General features: G+C 39.9%; 2 protein-coding genes across 7 annotated transcripts in view; one reads left to right on the plus strand and one right to left on the minus strand.

Moving 5' to 3' along the window:
* The window catches only part of LOC129743123 (restin homolog), a 126,343-nt gene extending 112,966 nt beyond the window's left edge, over positions 1–13,377 (plus strand). For 4 of the 6 annotated variants that reach the window (XM_055735084.1, XM_055735087.1, XM_055735086.1 and 1 more), the window contains 5 exons: positions 172–195; positions 799–901; positions 973–4,837; positions 4,905–5,107; positions 12,504–13,377. In XM_055735084.1, the coding sequence (XP_055591059.1) occupies positions 172–195; positions 799–901; positions 973–4,837; positions 4,905–5,107; positions 12,504–12,550 (4,242 nt within the window). In that variant the 3' untranslated portion in view covers positions 12,551–13,377. The remainder of the gene's footprint in view (positions 1–171; positions 196–798; positions 902–972; positions 4,838–4,904; positions 5,108–12,503) is intronic. The other 2 variants (XM_055735085.1, XM_055735088.1) reach the window with 1 other exon arrangement.
* On the minus strand, positions 13,300–14,011 carry LOC129743124 (DNA-directed RNA polymerase II subunit RPB11). Its single transcript, XM_055735090.1, has 2 exons — positions 13,824–14,011; positions 13,300–13,753 (listed from the first exon to the last, which is right to left on the minus strand). Exons 1-2 carry the CDS (start codon positions 13,874–13,876, stop codon positions 13,453–13,455), a joined length of 354 nt encoding a protein of 117 aa, XP_055591065.1. The 5' UTR covers positions 13,877–14,011; the 3' UTR covers positions 13,300–13,452.
* Between the last annotated feature and the right edge of the window lie 1,465 nt (positions 14,012–15,476).

A 15,476-nucleotide genomic window follows, 5' to 3' on the forward strand; every position in this document is an offset into this window, starting at 1 on the left:
ATTTAAAAAAAGAGTACTCATATTATATCATATTTTACCCTTATAAGAAGAGTTTGTAATTATAGTAACCCCATTCTGATTCATTATTCATTTGTTTACCCCCATTTCTAAATACTTCTCATCGCCCCGGTTTCTCTATCCCCAAAAATGAATACTGTTCTCAAAATCCAGAGAAAAATTCAAAATTCAGTACAAGTGAGTATTTGTGCTAAATGTTAATGTTGAACAAAGTGTAGCTTTTCTTTCAACGGTATCGAACAAGACCCTTCCTTCCTGCTAGAAACTTTTGTAATTACCTACTAGTAAAATTTCAAAAACATTACTGTTAATTTCCTTCAGATCAAATGAACAAACGAGAACAAATTCACACTTTCTGAAATAGACTCCCAGTTCGATATCGATGATTGAAAATCTTGATTGGTATGCAAAAATTGGAATCGCTCCAGAATTGGTTTTTCTTACGTTCTTCGCTTTGCTCCAAGATTGATTTTTTCCTCTTTCGTTTTGCCATTGCATGAATTTTCAACTTTAAAAAAAACTGGAAAGGTTTTATTTCTACTATCCTCATTTAATGTCGGTAATTTTTTTTTTTTTCAGTGATTGGTTGTGCATGAATTGTATACCTCCTTTCATCAAAGTATGCTTCGTTAAAATTGTTTTCTTTTCTCTTTCGATAGAATAATGTCAAGCATGCTGCATGTCAAATGCTGCCATTTATGCGTATGCACGTAAATTTTATTTTTGTATTGCCTTTATATTGATTTTACTTATTTTTGATTTTTTTTCAATTGCTTAAAGGCTCAAACCCAAATTTACAAAGAACAAATCACGGAGCTCCAGAAACAGCTTGGTGGCAAACCGGTTACATCAGCTGAGCCAGATCTTTCAGTTAGAGAAACAGGTAAATAACTTAAAAACTTTTCCTAAATTATTTGAATTATTTCATGAAATATAATTACAAAAAAAACTCAGAAACGACAGTCCAGCTGAACATCGAAATCGATCGTCTGAAGGCAGAAATTCTCGAAAAAGACCAGAAGCTGCACCTGACTGACGAGCTCAAACAGTCGCTGGAAGATGAGGTCAGCAAGCTGCACGAGCGATTGGCCGAGACGGAGAAGAATTTGGACATCAAGGTGTCCAGCTACAACATCAGCGAGCAGTGCCTTAAGGAGAAGATCACCTATTTGGAGGGTCGGGTAGATGAGCTGGAGGTTGAGTTGACCACCAAAGATGCCGATCTGGAGAAGCAATATCTGGAGCTGAAAAATGCCGAAAGTAATCTGGATGAGGAGATCTCTCACCTGCAGAGCGATCTTAAAAACAAGGGAGAGCTATTAGGGGAGCGAGAAAAACAGGTAGAGAAACTCACGGAAGAAGTTCAAACGCTACTGGCAGATATTCGACAAAGAGATGTCAAACTGTTGGAAGGTGAGAGTGGGTTGAAGACGGTACTCGAAGAGAAAAATAGCACAATTGGAAGGCTAAACAAAGAACTAGAGCAGTTGAAAACAAAAGAGAAACTATCTGAAGAAAGTCTCTCTGCCAAGGAGAAGCTGCTCTCAGATCTAACAGCCAAATTGGTTAGCACGGAAGAACAGGTTAAGCAGCATGAAAATCAACTCAAGGAGGTTTCAAATAAGGCTCAATCACTCGAGGAGAGTTTGGGCGGGAAAGAGAAGCTACTAGCAGACAAAGAAGCTGCGCTTGCTAAAATACAAGACGATTTGAAGAACAGCTCCGCAGGAAGTGAGCAACAGCAAGTGCTCTTGCGTTCGAAGGAATCCGAGCTGGAACAAAAACAACAAGAGATTGATTCCAAACAATACCAAATCAAAACCCTGGAAACGTCTCTCGCCGAGTTGACTAAAAAACTTGAAGACATCATTCAAGAGAACAATGATAGACAAACAAAGCATCAAGAAGCTCTTGAATTTGAGGCAAAATCCAAGCAAGAACTGTGCAAAAAGCTTGCCAATTATGAGACTGAACAACTTGCCAAAGATAAACAGATGGAAGAGAGTGAAATACTTGTTAGCGCTCTCCAAAGTGAACTCAAAGAACTCAACGCGGCCAAAGCTAGTCTAGCGAAAGAGCTGGAAGAAACGCGAAACAGCTTTGCTGATCGTGGAAGCACCCTAGGAAAACTGACTGAGGAGCGATCTCTCCTCAGTGAACAGCTCGAAAAACTGAAAACAGAATCAGCGGGTGCTGTAGCTCTCCTAGAAGAACGCCTGAAAAATGCTCAAAAAACTCACGAAGAACAACTTGCCAAACGAGACCAGGAGCTAGAAAAACAAATTGCCACCAAAGAGAACACTATCTCTGAATTGGAAACATCTTTGGAAAAACTACGCCAAGACACCGTTGAACTCCGGATGCAACTCGAACAATCCAATTCGACTGGAAAATCTACTTCCGATGAACTGAATGCCAAATCCACAACCATCAAGGAGCTCAACAAGCAACTAGAAACGCTCAAATCAGAACTTTCCACAAAAGCTGATCAAAACGAAAAACTCAATCAAAGCCTTCGGGACACTCAAAGCAAGCTACAAACAAACGAAGAGGAACTCGCTCGTCAGCAAGAGACAAACGGCAAACTAGAAATTGAACACGCTGATCTCAAACGTAAAATGGAAGCACTGGAGCAGAAAACAACCCAGTTGCAGCAGCAAAAATTCGATCTGGAGAAGGAAATCGACGCTCTGCGCTCGACAACTTTAGATTCCAATTCGGAACTAGCAAAGACGTCCGATGAACTTAAATCTAAGCAAAAAGCCTTGGAGGAGCTGCGAGATTTGTTTGATTCCACGAAAATCGACATGGAACGACGGCTGGACGAAACGAATCAAACGAATGCTGGTTTAAGCGAGCAGATCGAACGACTACGGAACGAAATGCAGCAGATTTCTAGTCAGAAGATTGATCGAGAGAATGAGCTTAATGTTGAACTGGCAAAGATCAAGGAAACGGCTGAAGTGGAGAAAGAGAATTTGGTACAGGAAATAGCCGGTTTGAAGGCAAGCTTCGAGGAAGAGAGGAATCGGTTAATGAAGGAAGCCAGCGAAAAGGTGGCTGAGTTCGAAAAAATGAAAGAAGAATTTAGCAAAACCAAAGTGGAATTGGAAAATTTGGTAAAAGAGTTGAATGGGAAATTGGATGGTTTGAAAGAGTCGTCTGGAAAAGAGCGCCAAGAATTGGAAGATAAGTTGAGAGAGCACAGTATTGCGGAGGAAAACCTGAAAGAACAACTGGAACAGTTGAAAAAAGAGGAGCAATCGCTGAGAGGATCACTGGCGGAGTTGAGACAATCGATGGAGAAAGGCAGTCACGAGTTGTCGGAACAGTTGGATACCAAAAACACCAAAATCATTGAGCTTGAAAAAGATATCAGCTCGTTGCGAGAGCAACTCGGTAAAAAAGAGCAGGAGTGCAATGAATCTGCACAGAAGCTAGAACAAAACGCTCTATCGCAATCGGATCTTTTGAAACAACTCGAAGGTTTTCTGGAGCAAATACAACAACTCACGAGCTCAAAACAAGAAACTGAAACCTCTCTTAAAGCTCTCTCTGAAGAGATAAACGCGTTAAAAGAGAAATACACTGAGATGGAAGAGGAACAAGTGGATTTGGTTGATCGTGAGCAAACACTTCAACGGAAAGCAGCGCTCTACGAAGAACAACTCGCGGAAGCTCAAACTCAGTTAGAGAGTCAGAAAGAAGAGCTGACAGTAAAGTCTACTGAACTCTTGGAAACGAATGAGAAACTTGGAACAGTTCAGGCTCAATTGGACCAGGAAACTGTCCGCTTAAACGGCGTTGTTTCTGAACAAGAGAAGCAAATTCTTCAGTTGAATACTATGTTGGCAGAATTGTCACCCCTGGTAGAACAGTTACAAAAAGCAGAAGCCAAATTGAACGAACAAGAGCAACTGATCAAACAGAAACAGGAAAATGAACAGAAGCAAGGCGTTGAGCAAGAATCGCTGCAGAAATCTATTCAAGAACGAAATGAGACTCTGACGCAGAAGGATTGGGAAATAAAACAGCTTCGCGAGAGACTTGATTTGAAGAACTCAGAAATCAAAGAGCTGGCCAATAAACTTCAAACGGCAGACAAGAGTCTCGCTGAAAAGTCAGAACAAAATACCAAAACTTCGGCAGAAGCTAACAGTTTGCGAGAAGAGTTGGAGAAATCTAAACAAGCAGCAAAGGAACAAGACGACAAACTCAAAGAACAAAGTAGAAAACTTCACGAGCTAGAAACAAAACTCAGTGCCCAGACTTCTCAATTCGATGAACTGTTGAACAAGAAGAAGTCTTCCGAAACGGAAAGCTCACAAAAACTGCACGAACTGAACCAGAAGCTACTGGAACTCGAAAGCATCAAACAACAGGAAGTAACCAAATTGGAAGCGAGACTTGCCGAAACCGTTACCAGGTTGGAAAAGGAAGCCGCCGAATCCGCAAAGTTCGTTGGGGAAATGCGATCCGTCGAAAAGCGGCAGCAAGACCTCGAGTGCATTAGGCAGGAACTTGAGCTGAAGGAGACCGAGATGCAAATTTCGAGCCGAAAACTGCACAAAGAGGTCGAGCTGCTTCGGTCCCAGTTACAATCGAAAGACAGTGAAATTCGCAGGCTATCACAAGAGCTCGTCAATGCAGCTGCTCAGAAATCGGTGCAAACGACTGCTTTCGCCATCACAGATGGAGACGAAGATACGACAGCACAAATCAGCTTCCTTAACTCGATCATTGCCGATATGCAGCGAAAGAATGATAAACTTACCCTGAGGATTCAAGCCTTGGAACAGACCAGTATCGAGGGAAATAGGTAATTCTACTCTTTGTTTTATTTAAAAAAAAACTCATTTTTACCCTGAATTTATCTTCCCCCGCAGTCACAACTTGAGCTTCGAGTTCAGCAAACGAAAGCCGGCCCCAAGAGTATTCTGTGACATCTGTGACGAGTTCGATCAGCACGAAACGGAAGACTGTCCGAAGCAGTGCTCCGATAGTCCACCGGAATCGCTCAAACATCCCTCGGGAGAAGCGAAGGAGCGGAAGGTTCCTCCGCCGAGGAAATACTGCGAGGGCTGTGAAGGTAAGACGGTTAAAATATTGGTTGACTGCTCTCTCTGGAGCCACTTTCAGTTTAATTTCGTTGATCTCAATTTTCAATCTGAATACTGAGGACTATAATAGAATCTCCAATTGAAATCATAAATCTAAATTTGGATCTGAAATCTTTTGTGTTTCTCAGAAAATTAAACAAATTAAATACAAAAAAAAATGGATAAAATTGACTAGATTATCAAAATATTGAAAAATTATCAATTTTATCAATGATGTAAATTTTGTCAAATGTCAGAATTTTTAAACTCAACCAAATTGACCAAATTAAACAAATTGGCAATATTAACAAAACTGAAAAAGTTGACAAAATTGACGAAATTGACAAAACTGACGAAGTTGGCAAAATCAACAAAACCGACAAAATTTATCAAATTTACGAAAATTGATTAAACTGATTTGACAAAAATGACAAATTGGTCACATTGAAAAAAATGACAAAATCAACAGAATTGGTACAATCGACGAAATAATTATTGAAATTCTTAATTAAAAAATAAATTGACCAATTATTAAAATTGATAAATTTGAGGTATTGACAAAAATGTCAATCTTGTCAAAATAAAAAAAAAATTAACAACATCGAAAGAAAAAAAATGCCAAATTGACAAAAATGACAGAAACTGGTAAAATTTATAGAAACCATAAAAATCACAAAAATTATAAAAATCACAAGATTGCCAAAATTGAAAAACTGAAATAATTATCAAAAATGACAAAAATAGTCTTTGCCTACGTAACAATTAACTGTTAGCGAGATACAATTAGTAATAATGCGGATTACTTACAATATAAATACCTATATGGTATCGAGGTAAATATGAGCAAAGTTTAAACTGCAGTTGGGAGATATAGTGAAAGAAATTACTGAACTTTAGGAGCGTGAAATAAATATCAAGTTGGAATGAATCAGCACTTTCAATATAGTGACATTTCTTCACTGGTGACAGTTCCTCTAGCGTACGTCAATTCTGTCAGTCGGTGAAGCATTGCGTAGAGCAGTGTCGCTGCGACGAGGGACCCTGTCGTCACATCCCCCCACCCGTGAACCTTGGTACAAATCTGGAACCACTGCTTGAGGTTCACACCTTCCGACGACGTCTAACACAGCCAGTTTCGAGGCTGCCTTCCTAGCGGTACCCGAAGTCGTTCTAACTACGACCTCTCTAGTTCTACCATCGCGTTCAGGAAATACTTGCTCCACTCTACCTCGAATCCACCGGTTCCTAATCGTACCGTCAGGCATCATGACCAGATCACCGACTTCCAGATCTTTAGTTTCTTCAAACCATTTTTTTTCTACGTGAGATCATGGGCAAATATTCCTTCAGCCACCTCGTCCAGAATTGGTCAGTTATATATTGCGCCAGTTTCCAGCTGCTGCGGAGTGTAGTTCGATAGTCCACAGGCTCCGTTGGTAGAATCTTTGCTCCAGTTGAACTGCCCAATATAAAATGGTTTGGGGTCAACGCTTCTTGGTCGGCTGACTCCAACGGAATGTAGGTGAGCGGTCGACTATTAACCATTGCTTCCGCTTCGTAGAGGATGGTTTCTAAAGTTTCGTCGTCCGGTTTACGAGATGCTTCCAAAATAGCTCCGCTCGCCACTTTGACTGAGCTAACCAGCCTCTCCCACGCCCCGCCCATGTGCGGAGTGGCAGGTAGGATAAACTTCCAGCTGGTTTCGGCGCTGGTGAACGTGAGAGCCAGGGCGTTGGTCTTAGCGGCGATCTCCTCTTTCAGAATGTTGCTGGCACCTTGGATTGGAAGCAAGTAGCATTGTCTGTCCAGAACTCCTTTGGCGGACCACGACGCGCAACGAAACGGCGAACTGCCATTATACAGGATTCCGTGCTAAGCGAATGAACCACCTCTAAATGTACAGCACGGATAGTCAGACACGTGAAGAGGGCTACCCAGCGTTTTTCATTGTGTCTGCCTACCTTCACGAAAACTGGCCCGAAATAGTCCAAGCCTACCGATGTGAAAGGGCGCACGAATGCAGTCAGTCGGAACTTCGGGAGTGGAGTCATTACCGGTGGTTTTGGATGGGCCTTCATCACCTGACACCAGGAGCACCTCTGCGCCACCCTGTAGACGAGGGCCCTCAGCTTGGGAATCTCGAAACGTTGACGGATCTCGTTAACAATGGTTTCCCGATTTGCGTGTCGGAAGTGACGATGATACCTGTCAACGATCAGAAATGTAATATTGTTCTTTCTGGGGAGATTCGTTGGAAACTTAGCTTCTGTCGGTGTGAATGGTGCAGCACCGATACGGCCGCGCATTCGCAAAATGCCATTCTCATCCAGGAACGGCCAATACTTGTAGATGGTGCTAGACTTTTTGACGACACTATGACGACCTTCAGGGGGGCCTTGTGTTTCGGAAAGCAGCGCAATCTGCTCGGGATACCATTCTGCTTGAGCGATTTTCCAAAGCAGGCGTTTAGCACGTTCGAGCTCGTTCTGGGTGAGTAATCCGAGCTCCAGTGGTTCGCCGGCAAAGTTTCGTTGGAAGTTGTCAATATAGCGAAGCGTAAAGGCTGTGGTTTGGAGCAATTTAGTCCAGGAACCGAAGCGAGTTGAGTCGATGATATCAGGGTTAGGAGAGAAGTGTCCAAGATTTAAGTGCACCGATCGAAGGTCTTCAGTTGTTGTCTGAACAGTGCGCTCCTTCGGCCATCGTTGTTCGGGTTCGTAGAGGAATTCTGGTGCCTGGAACCATGGATTCTGCATCGATAGTTGTGGTCCTTCTTTCCACTTAGTTGCTTGATCGGCCACATTCATTTTTGATGGAACCCATCTCCAGTCTCTAGGATTGGTAGCCATTACAATTTCACCGACCCGTACGGAAACAAATTGGTGGTATTTTCTGAGCAACTTTTGTTTTGGATCCAACAAATGCAACTTGAGCCACTCCATTCACCTCCAAGCGAAAGTAGGCCACGCTGGAGAAAGCGGCCTCACTCGCGTCAAGACGTGTATTTGCAAGTTCTCGAGATTCTCTGGGAATGAGGACGGAAAGTAACATCGGGGAATGCAAACTTTGTCCAAGTCTGGGAATAGATTCGTCCATTCTCGCCATCGCACGTAAAGATCTTACGGAATATTTTCGTCCCACTGTGTTCCTCGGGCCCAGATATCCTGCATGAGGATTTTTCCATGCACTGAAAAGAACGAGATGAAACAGAGGGGGTCAAACAGGCTCATTACTATCTTGAGGACCTCGCGTTTTGTAGGAATGTGCTGCTCGTTCAGGATTTGTTCTAGATCATCTCTAATTGCAAATGAATAAGTGAACACGTCGTCTTTCGGCAGCCACTTGATTCCCAGCACCGATTCTGATTTCTCCCCTCGCTCCAGGGTTAGAACTTCGTCTTCGACCTCTGCAAATTCTGCGATTCCTCGCAAAACTTCCGCTTCGTTGGACAAGAAGCGTCGTAGCGTGAAACCGCCCTTTGAATGCACCAGCTTTATCTCGTTAACGACATCCACCGCTTCGTCGATTGTCATGAAACTACCCAAGTAGTCATTTACGTAGGTGTTGTTTGCTATGGCTTCAGCTGCTCGAGGATACTCTGAAGCGAACTCTTGTGCGATGAGGTTCTTAATAAATTGGGCTGAAGACGGGGAACATGTAGACCCAAATGTGGCCACATCCATGATGTAGACCTTCGGCTTCGCTGTTGGATGCTCATGGAAGAGGAATCGTTGAGATTGGCAATCGGGAAACCGAATCTTGATTTGATGAAACATTTCCATCAAATCACCGCACACTGTTACTGGGAACTGGCGGAACTGGTAAAGAACTTGGAGAAGAGGGGTTAAGAGGTCTGGCCCCTTCAGAAGGTTCGAGTTGAAAGATACCCCACCGACCTTGGCTGCGGCGTCCCAGATCAATCTGATCTTACCCGGTTTCTGAGCACTGGTTACGACGCCAAGAGGAAGATAACACACACGTTCTTGCGCAACAGACGTCAGCTGTTCCAGTGTGGCTTGATGCGCATATCCCTTACGTATGTAGTCTGCTATCAGCTCACGAACTTGCGCCCCCAATTGTGGGTCCCGTGAAAACCTCCGTTTTAAACACTCTTCTCTGCGGGAAGCCATGGGGTAGCTGTCAGGAAAGTTAAGGTCGTCCGTCTTCCAGAGAAGCCCAGTCTCGAATCATATGCCGCATTCCAATCGTCGGGTCGTTTCCTGCAGGACTTTCCTAGCCCGTTTGTCGTCCTCGGTGTCCAGAATACTGTGAGGAATTGTGACACCTGCACTCTCTAGCTCGAAGTAGTCACGCAGTTGGTCGTTCATTTCCTGATCTAGATCGGATATCGCCCCAAGGTGTAGATTAATGACTGCAGGTGAGGTTGGACTTCCATAAACACATCCGTAGACACCCCAACCTAATCTGCACTTCGCGCCGATCGGATCTTTCGGGCCGCCTTCGCGGAGCTTCACTGGCACACAAAGTCGCAGGTTGTCGAGGCCTATCAGAGAACAACCGGAATCACTCTGAAAAGTCGTGGCTTGTGATATAGCTCAGTTGGCAAGTCTGTTGTCTCCTGAGCCGATGTCCGCGAGTTCGAGCCCAAGAGTAAACATCGAACACAGTTGTACCGGATAAGTTTTTCAATAACTATCCGCCAACTGTAACGTTGATAAAGTCGCGAATGCCATAAAGATGGTAAAACGACTATAATCGAAACAAAAAAAAACTCTGAAAAGTGCCCAGCTTAATTCTTCCGAAGACACGTGACTGGCGGAAAAACTGACATTCTGGTTGACGCTGTCAGAAGAATGCAGAAGTGTGTGGTGTTTATGACGGCAACCCTGATTTCCGCATCCTGTCCAGAACCGGCAAGGCCACTTTCCGTGACTGTTTAGGCAAGTTCGGCAGTGCCCAAAATGACAAAACTGACTAGAAAAAACTACCAAAAAACATCAAAATCAGAAAAATGACGAAAAAAAAATACACAAATAGCAAAAATGACAAAAATGTAAAAATGAAAGGAATTATCAAATTGACAAAATTCACCAAAAATTACAATATCGACAAAAATGACAAAATAAGAAAAATGGACAAAATTTACAAAACTGACAAAAAACATACACAAATAACAAAAATGACAAAAATGTAAAGAATATCCAAATTGACAAAACTCACAAATATTGCACAATAGACAAAAATGACTAAAATGACGAAAAAAAAAACCAAAAATAATAAAAATCAGGAAATTGACAAAATAATACACAAATAAAAAAAATGCAAAAATGAAAAGAATTATCAAATTGACAAAATTCACAAAAATTACAAAATCGACAAAAATGACAAAATGAGAAAACATAACAAAATTTATAAAACTGAAAAAAATACATAAATAACAAAAATGACAAAATGAAAAGAAAAACCAAATTAACAAAATTCTCAAATATTCCAAAATAGACAAAAAAGACGAAAAATGAGAAAATGAGAAAAAAAATGACAAAACTGGCAAAAAAAATACACAAATGACAAAAATGAAAAGAACTAACAAATTGACAAAATTCACAAATATTGCAAAATCGACAAAAATGACGAAACTGACTAAAATGACAAAAACGACGAAAAAAATACCAATGATAAAAATCAGACAAAAAAAATATACAAGTAACAAAAATGACAAAAAAAGCAAAAATGAAAAGAACTACCTAATTGACAACTACACAAAAATTACAAAATCGACAAAAATGACAAAATGATAAAAATGCGAAAAAATGACAAAAATTACAAAAAAAAAATAGACAAATAACAAAAATGAAAAGAATAATTAAATTGACAAAATTCACAAAAATTGCAACAACGACAAAAATGACAAAACAAACTAAAATGACAAAATGACAAAAAGGACAAAAATGTTCAAAATGACAAAAATGACGAGAATAAGATACCAAATAATGAGAAAAATCAGCAAAATGACAACAAAAATATATGTACACAAATAACAAAAATGCAAATATGAAACAAATTACCAAATTGACGAAATTTACAAAAATTACAAAATCGACAAATATGACAAAATGATAAAATTGACGAAATTCACAAATATTGCAATATCGACAAAAATTATAAAACTGAGTAAAATGACAAAATGACAAAAATGCCCGAAATGACAAAAATGACGAGACATAAATACCAAAAATAATAAAAATCAGCAAAATGAAAAAAAAAACACAAATAACGAAAACGACAAAAATGCAAAAATGAAAAGAATTATCAAAATGATGAAAAAAAGGATAAAATTGAGAAAACATGACAAAATTGACAAAGCTGCAAAAAAATACAAAAATGAAAGGAATTACCAAATTGACAAATTCACAAATATTGCGAAATGGACAAAACTGACTAAAATGACTAAATGGCAAAAAGGACAAAAATGCCCAAAATGACAAAAACGACAAGAAAAACAAATACAAAAAATGATAAAAATCAGGAAAATGACAAAAAAAGTACAAAAATAACAAAAATGACAAAAATGAAAAGAATAATCAAATTAACAAAATTGACAAAATCGACAAAAATGATAAAAATGAGAAAAAATGACAAAATCAACAAAACTTAAAAAAAGAAAAATACAGCAACAACAAAAATGTCAAAAATGAAAAGAATTACCAAATTGACAAAATTCACAAATATTGCAAAATCGACAAAAATGACAAAACTAACCAAAATGACAAAAATGCACAAAATGGCAAAAGTGACGAGAAAAAATACCAAAAATGATAAAAAGACAAAAATGAAAAAAATGATAAACAATATGTCAAAAATGAAAAAATAACCAAATTGACAAAATTGAAAGTTTTTACAAAAAATGACTTGAATAATAAGAATAACAAAACTTACTTAAATGTCAAGAATGACAAAAAGGCTTAAATGACAATAATAAGAAAATAGATAAATATTACAGCGAAGACAAAGTTGAAAAATATTCTAAAATTGACAAAATAATCCCTTTTGCATATAAAGGTTTAAAGAATTAATCAAACGATGGTCATCATACTGGATCAAATTCCATGTTTATGAACAAAAAAGCATAGAATTCTCAATTACCGTTTTTTTTTTAAGTTTTTCATCAAAAAGTTTAGGTATCTCACGATTCTGAATCTGCAATCAAAATCTTGAATTGAAATCTGAAGTTTAAATCTGAAATTTGTTTGTTATCTTTATTCAGAATCAGAAATGAAATCGGATTTAAGATCTGAGTCTGAGGTCTGATTCTGATATCGAAATTTGAAACTTGATCAATAATCAAAAATAAAAATTCTGATTTTTTTTTATTAAAATTTAACAAAAACAACCAGAATTAACGATTTTTCGTTGTTTTCTTTCCAGTTTTCGGCCACGAGCTCGGTGAATGTCCGGATGACGAAACGTACTAAGAAAAGAACAACCACCACCAAAAGAAGAGTTCCTCCAACCCATTGCTCGATTCGGGGGAACCAAAAACAAACCTAACTGGAAAAAAGAGGCAAACGGGAAGAAATTGCTATTTAATTTGAGACCGGATAATGGCAGCTGGCTGACGGAAATTTTCCGCCGTCTCTGTTTGGAAGGAGTGTACCCGAGCCGAGCCGATAGCCGGAAAATCGCGCATGCTTTCCTCCGCACTTGGAAACACGAGAGGAATAAAAAAAAAGGGGGAAAAAGCTCTCGAAATGGAATGAAACGGATGTTTATGTTAAGAGACTTTGTCTTGTTAATTCCTTGGGGCGAGATAGGTTTAGAAAAAGGAGAAAAGTGACTAGCGGCGGCAGCAGTTTGTGAGAATTCCTCAAAGCGTGCTCGGTGACGCAACAGTTGTTTGTTAGCGAAAATAATGTTTCTGCATGCAGAGAAAGCTGCTAAGCAAAGTTCACTTATTAGCTTTTGTAGTTTAGGGCAGCACGTTTGTTAATATTTTATGTAATCGCTGATTTTCTGTAGCTTTTAAAAAACAGACTATTTCATTATTTATTTGTTTAGTTTTAGTTTTAGTAATATTAGAGAGACAAACAAAATTAAAAAAAAAACATTTTGAGTTTAAAAGTTAAGATCAGGGTATCAAATTTCGAAGGTTTTTCAAAAACATTCATGCAGACATCCGATTACCAATTGAAAGACGACTAAAACTGTTAAATGAAAAACCCACTTTTTACAGCTTAATTTAATGTAGTCCGTTTATTTGATTCTTGATACATAGCTACTAGATAGGTAAAATAATAAAACAGAAGAAAATCATTTTTAAACTCAAAACACCCGTTCGAAATTTCACTTCCAGAACGGAAAAGAAAACCTCCACACCTTAATCGGCGCCTTCCTTTTTCTCCTTGTAAGCCTCATTGAAACGTTCTTCGAACAGCGACAGCTCCGACAGCAAATCGGTAATGGCATTCATGAACGCTTCCTGCGGGGAACTCTCGGAGGTGGTCTGAATCCGGATCACGAATTTGTGCTCCAACGGATGGGGCAACTTGTAGCCGGCAAACAGCACATTTGGATCTTTGAGCAGCTGCTGCCGGATCATGTTACCGAGGGTGTGATCTTCCTTGTTGACGGTGAAAATAGCGGCGTTCGGAACCTTGGTGTCCAGCTCCTTGATGATTCTGGGCGAGGATCACAAAATGTAAAATTTTAAATTTCTATTTCAAGCTTCAACGCAAATAGGGGACTTACTTTTTTTCTCCCTCGTATAACAGGAATGATTCGAAGGTTGGTGGTGCGTTCATCTTGTTGTTCGAACTTGTAGATTTGAGGTAAAATTAAAATTTTAAGAAAATATTTTACGCTTTATTTTGGAAAGCGGCGTTAACGCGAATTCGCTTTTTCGAGGCGATGCTGAACTGTCAAAACTTTTAAAGATGTGTTAGTGCATTAGAGATGTGAGTCGTATTTGTGCGAAGCACGGTACCAGTGCTGCCGAAATTCAATTGGAATAAATTGAACAAAATTTCACACATTCTGTATTAAATTTTTTCTCCAGAATTCGGGATAAAAAATATACATTTTTAGTATCCTTAGTATCCCGAATTGTGCAGAATATGGGAATAAAAATATTTCAAAACCATATATATGAAGCATAACATTTAGGGCAAATTAAGCAATTGTGAACAAATTGAGATGCTCCTTAAAGCCTGGGGGAGGAAAACTAAAACTCGCTGGATCGTTTTTGTATCGTTTTTCGCTGTTCGACAAAAAGCCAACAATTTTCGAAAAGATTTGTAATCGTTTGAATAAAAATGTCGATGTTGTGTAGCGAGTCTTGTAATACTGAGGCGACAAACAGCGCTTTGATTTGCACCATGCTCACGCAACATACCTGCTCTGATTGCTCTCATTTACTCTCCATGGAAAACAGAGTGCCTCCAGTAGGGTGGGTGCATATTGAGGAAAAGTAGGCAAGGGGTACCAAAAGTTTCTCATTGGTGGGGGGTGGAGACGGTGCGCTTTTTGACAGCGAATTGTTCGCCTACCATGCCTACGATTACGATTGCCTGTCACGCCTGTCACAAGATGGACGATTCCGTGCATTGGTATAAGAACACACCTGTCTTTACTCGCCTTGATGGAAAAAGCGCAGAACTGATGCCAGGCCGTTTTGTAGCGCGACAAGTAGGGAATCCAATTGGAAATTTTGTTTTTTCTCGGTTGAAAGTAGTGATTTAGGGTTTTAAGCACAATAGTTCAAAGATCCGTCCGACTTTGTGATAATAAACTAAATAATATCTTCATCGGTGAGACAATTGTCATGAATTCCTATTCCCGCAAATATACACTGCAAAAAATCCACACTTCGGATGTATGTTTCCCTTACACATACGTCTTCAAAATTGTTCTACACTTAGATTTCATAAGCTTCATATTGATAGATTCCGAGGTGGACAGGTTCGCAGCGGAATCGGCGATGGCCGTACGGAAAGTGACTTGATGGAAACTGGTTTTATCCCGGGGAAATAAAACGCACGCGACTTGTGTAAATACGTTTAATCGGGAGAAAAGCTAATCTAGAACTAAACCGTCCGTTGGCGCACGACAGTGTAGCCAAACGAGACGAACACGCTAACATTATTTTAGCGACAAGGGGTACACAGTAGCACATATTCTAACACTCCTCCTCTACTTGTGCCCCTTGGCTACTCTCAAGATCGATCAGCTCCGTAACCTTCCTCGCACGTTCCTGCTACTGCCCCATACACTGCTTCTCTGGACGAGATGCTGACGCAAGATTTACGCCGGCTCGCCCACCAGCAGCAGCTCCTCCGACAAAGCAAACCACAATTGCTGCGGTTATCCTGCGAGAACCTGGGTTACTAGCCCATTCAGCATTGA

The sequence above is a fragment of the Uranotaenia lowii genome, chromosome 2 (genome assembly GCF_029784155.1).
Source record: "Uranotaenia lowii strain MFRU-FL chromosome 2, ASM2978415v1, whole genome shotgun sequence".
Taxonomy (NCBI): Eukaryota; Metazoa; Arthropoda; class Insecta; order Diptera; family Culicidae; genus Uranotaenia; species Uranotaenia lowii.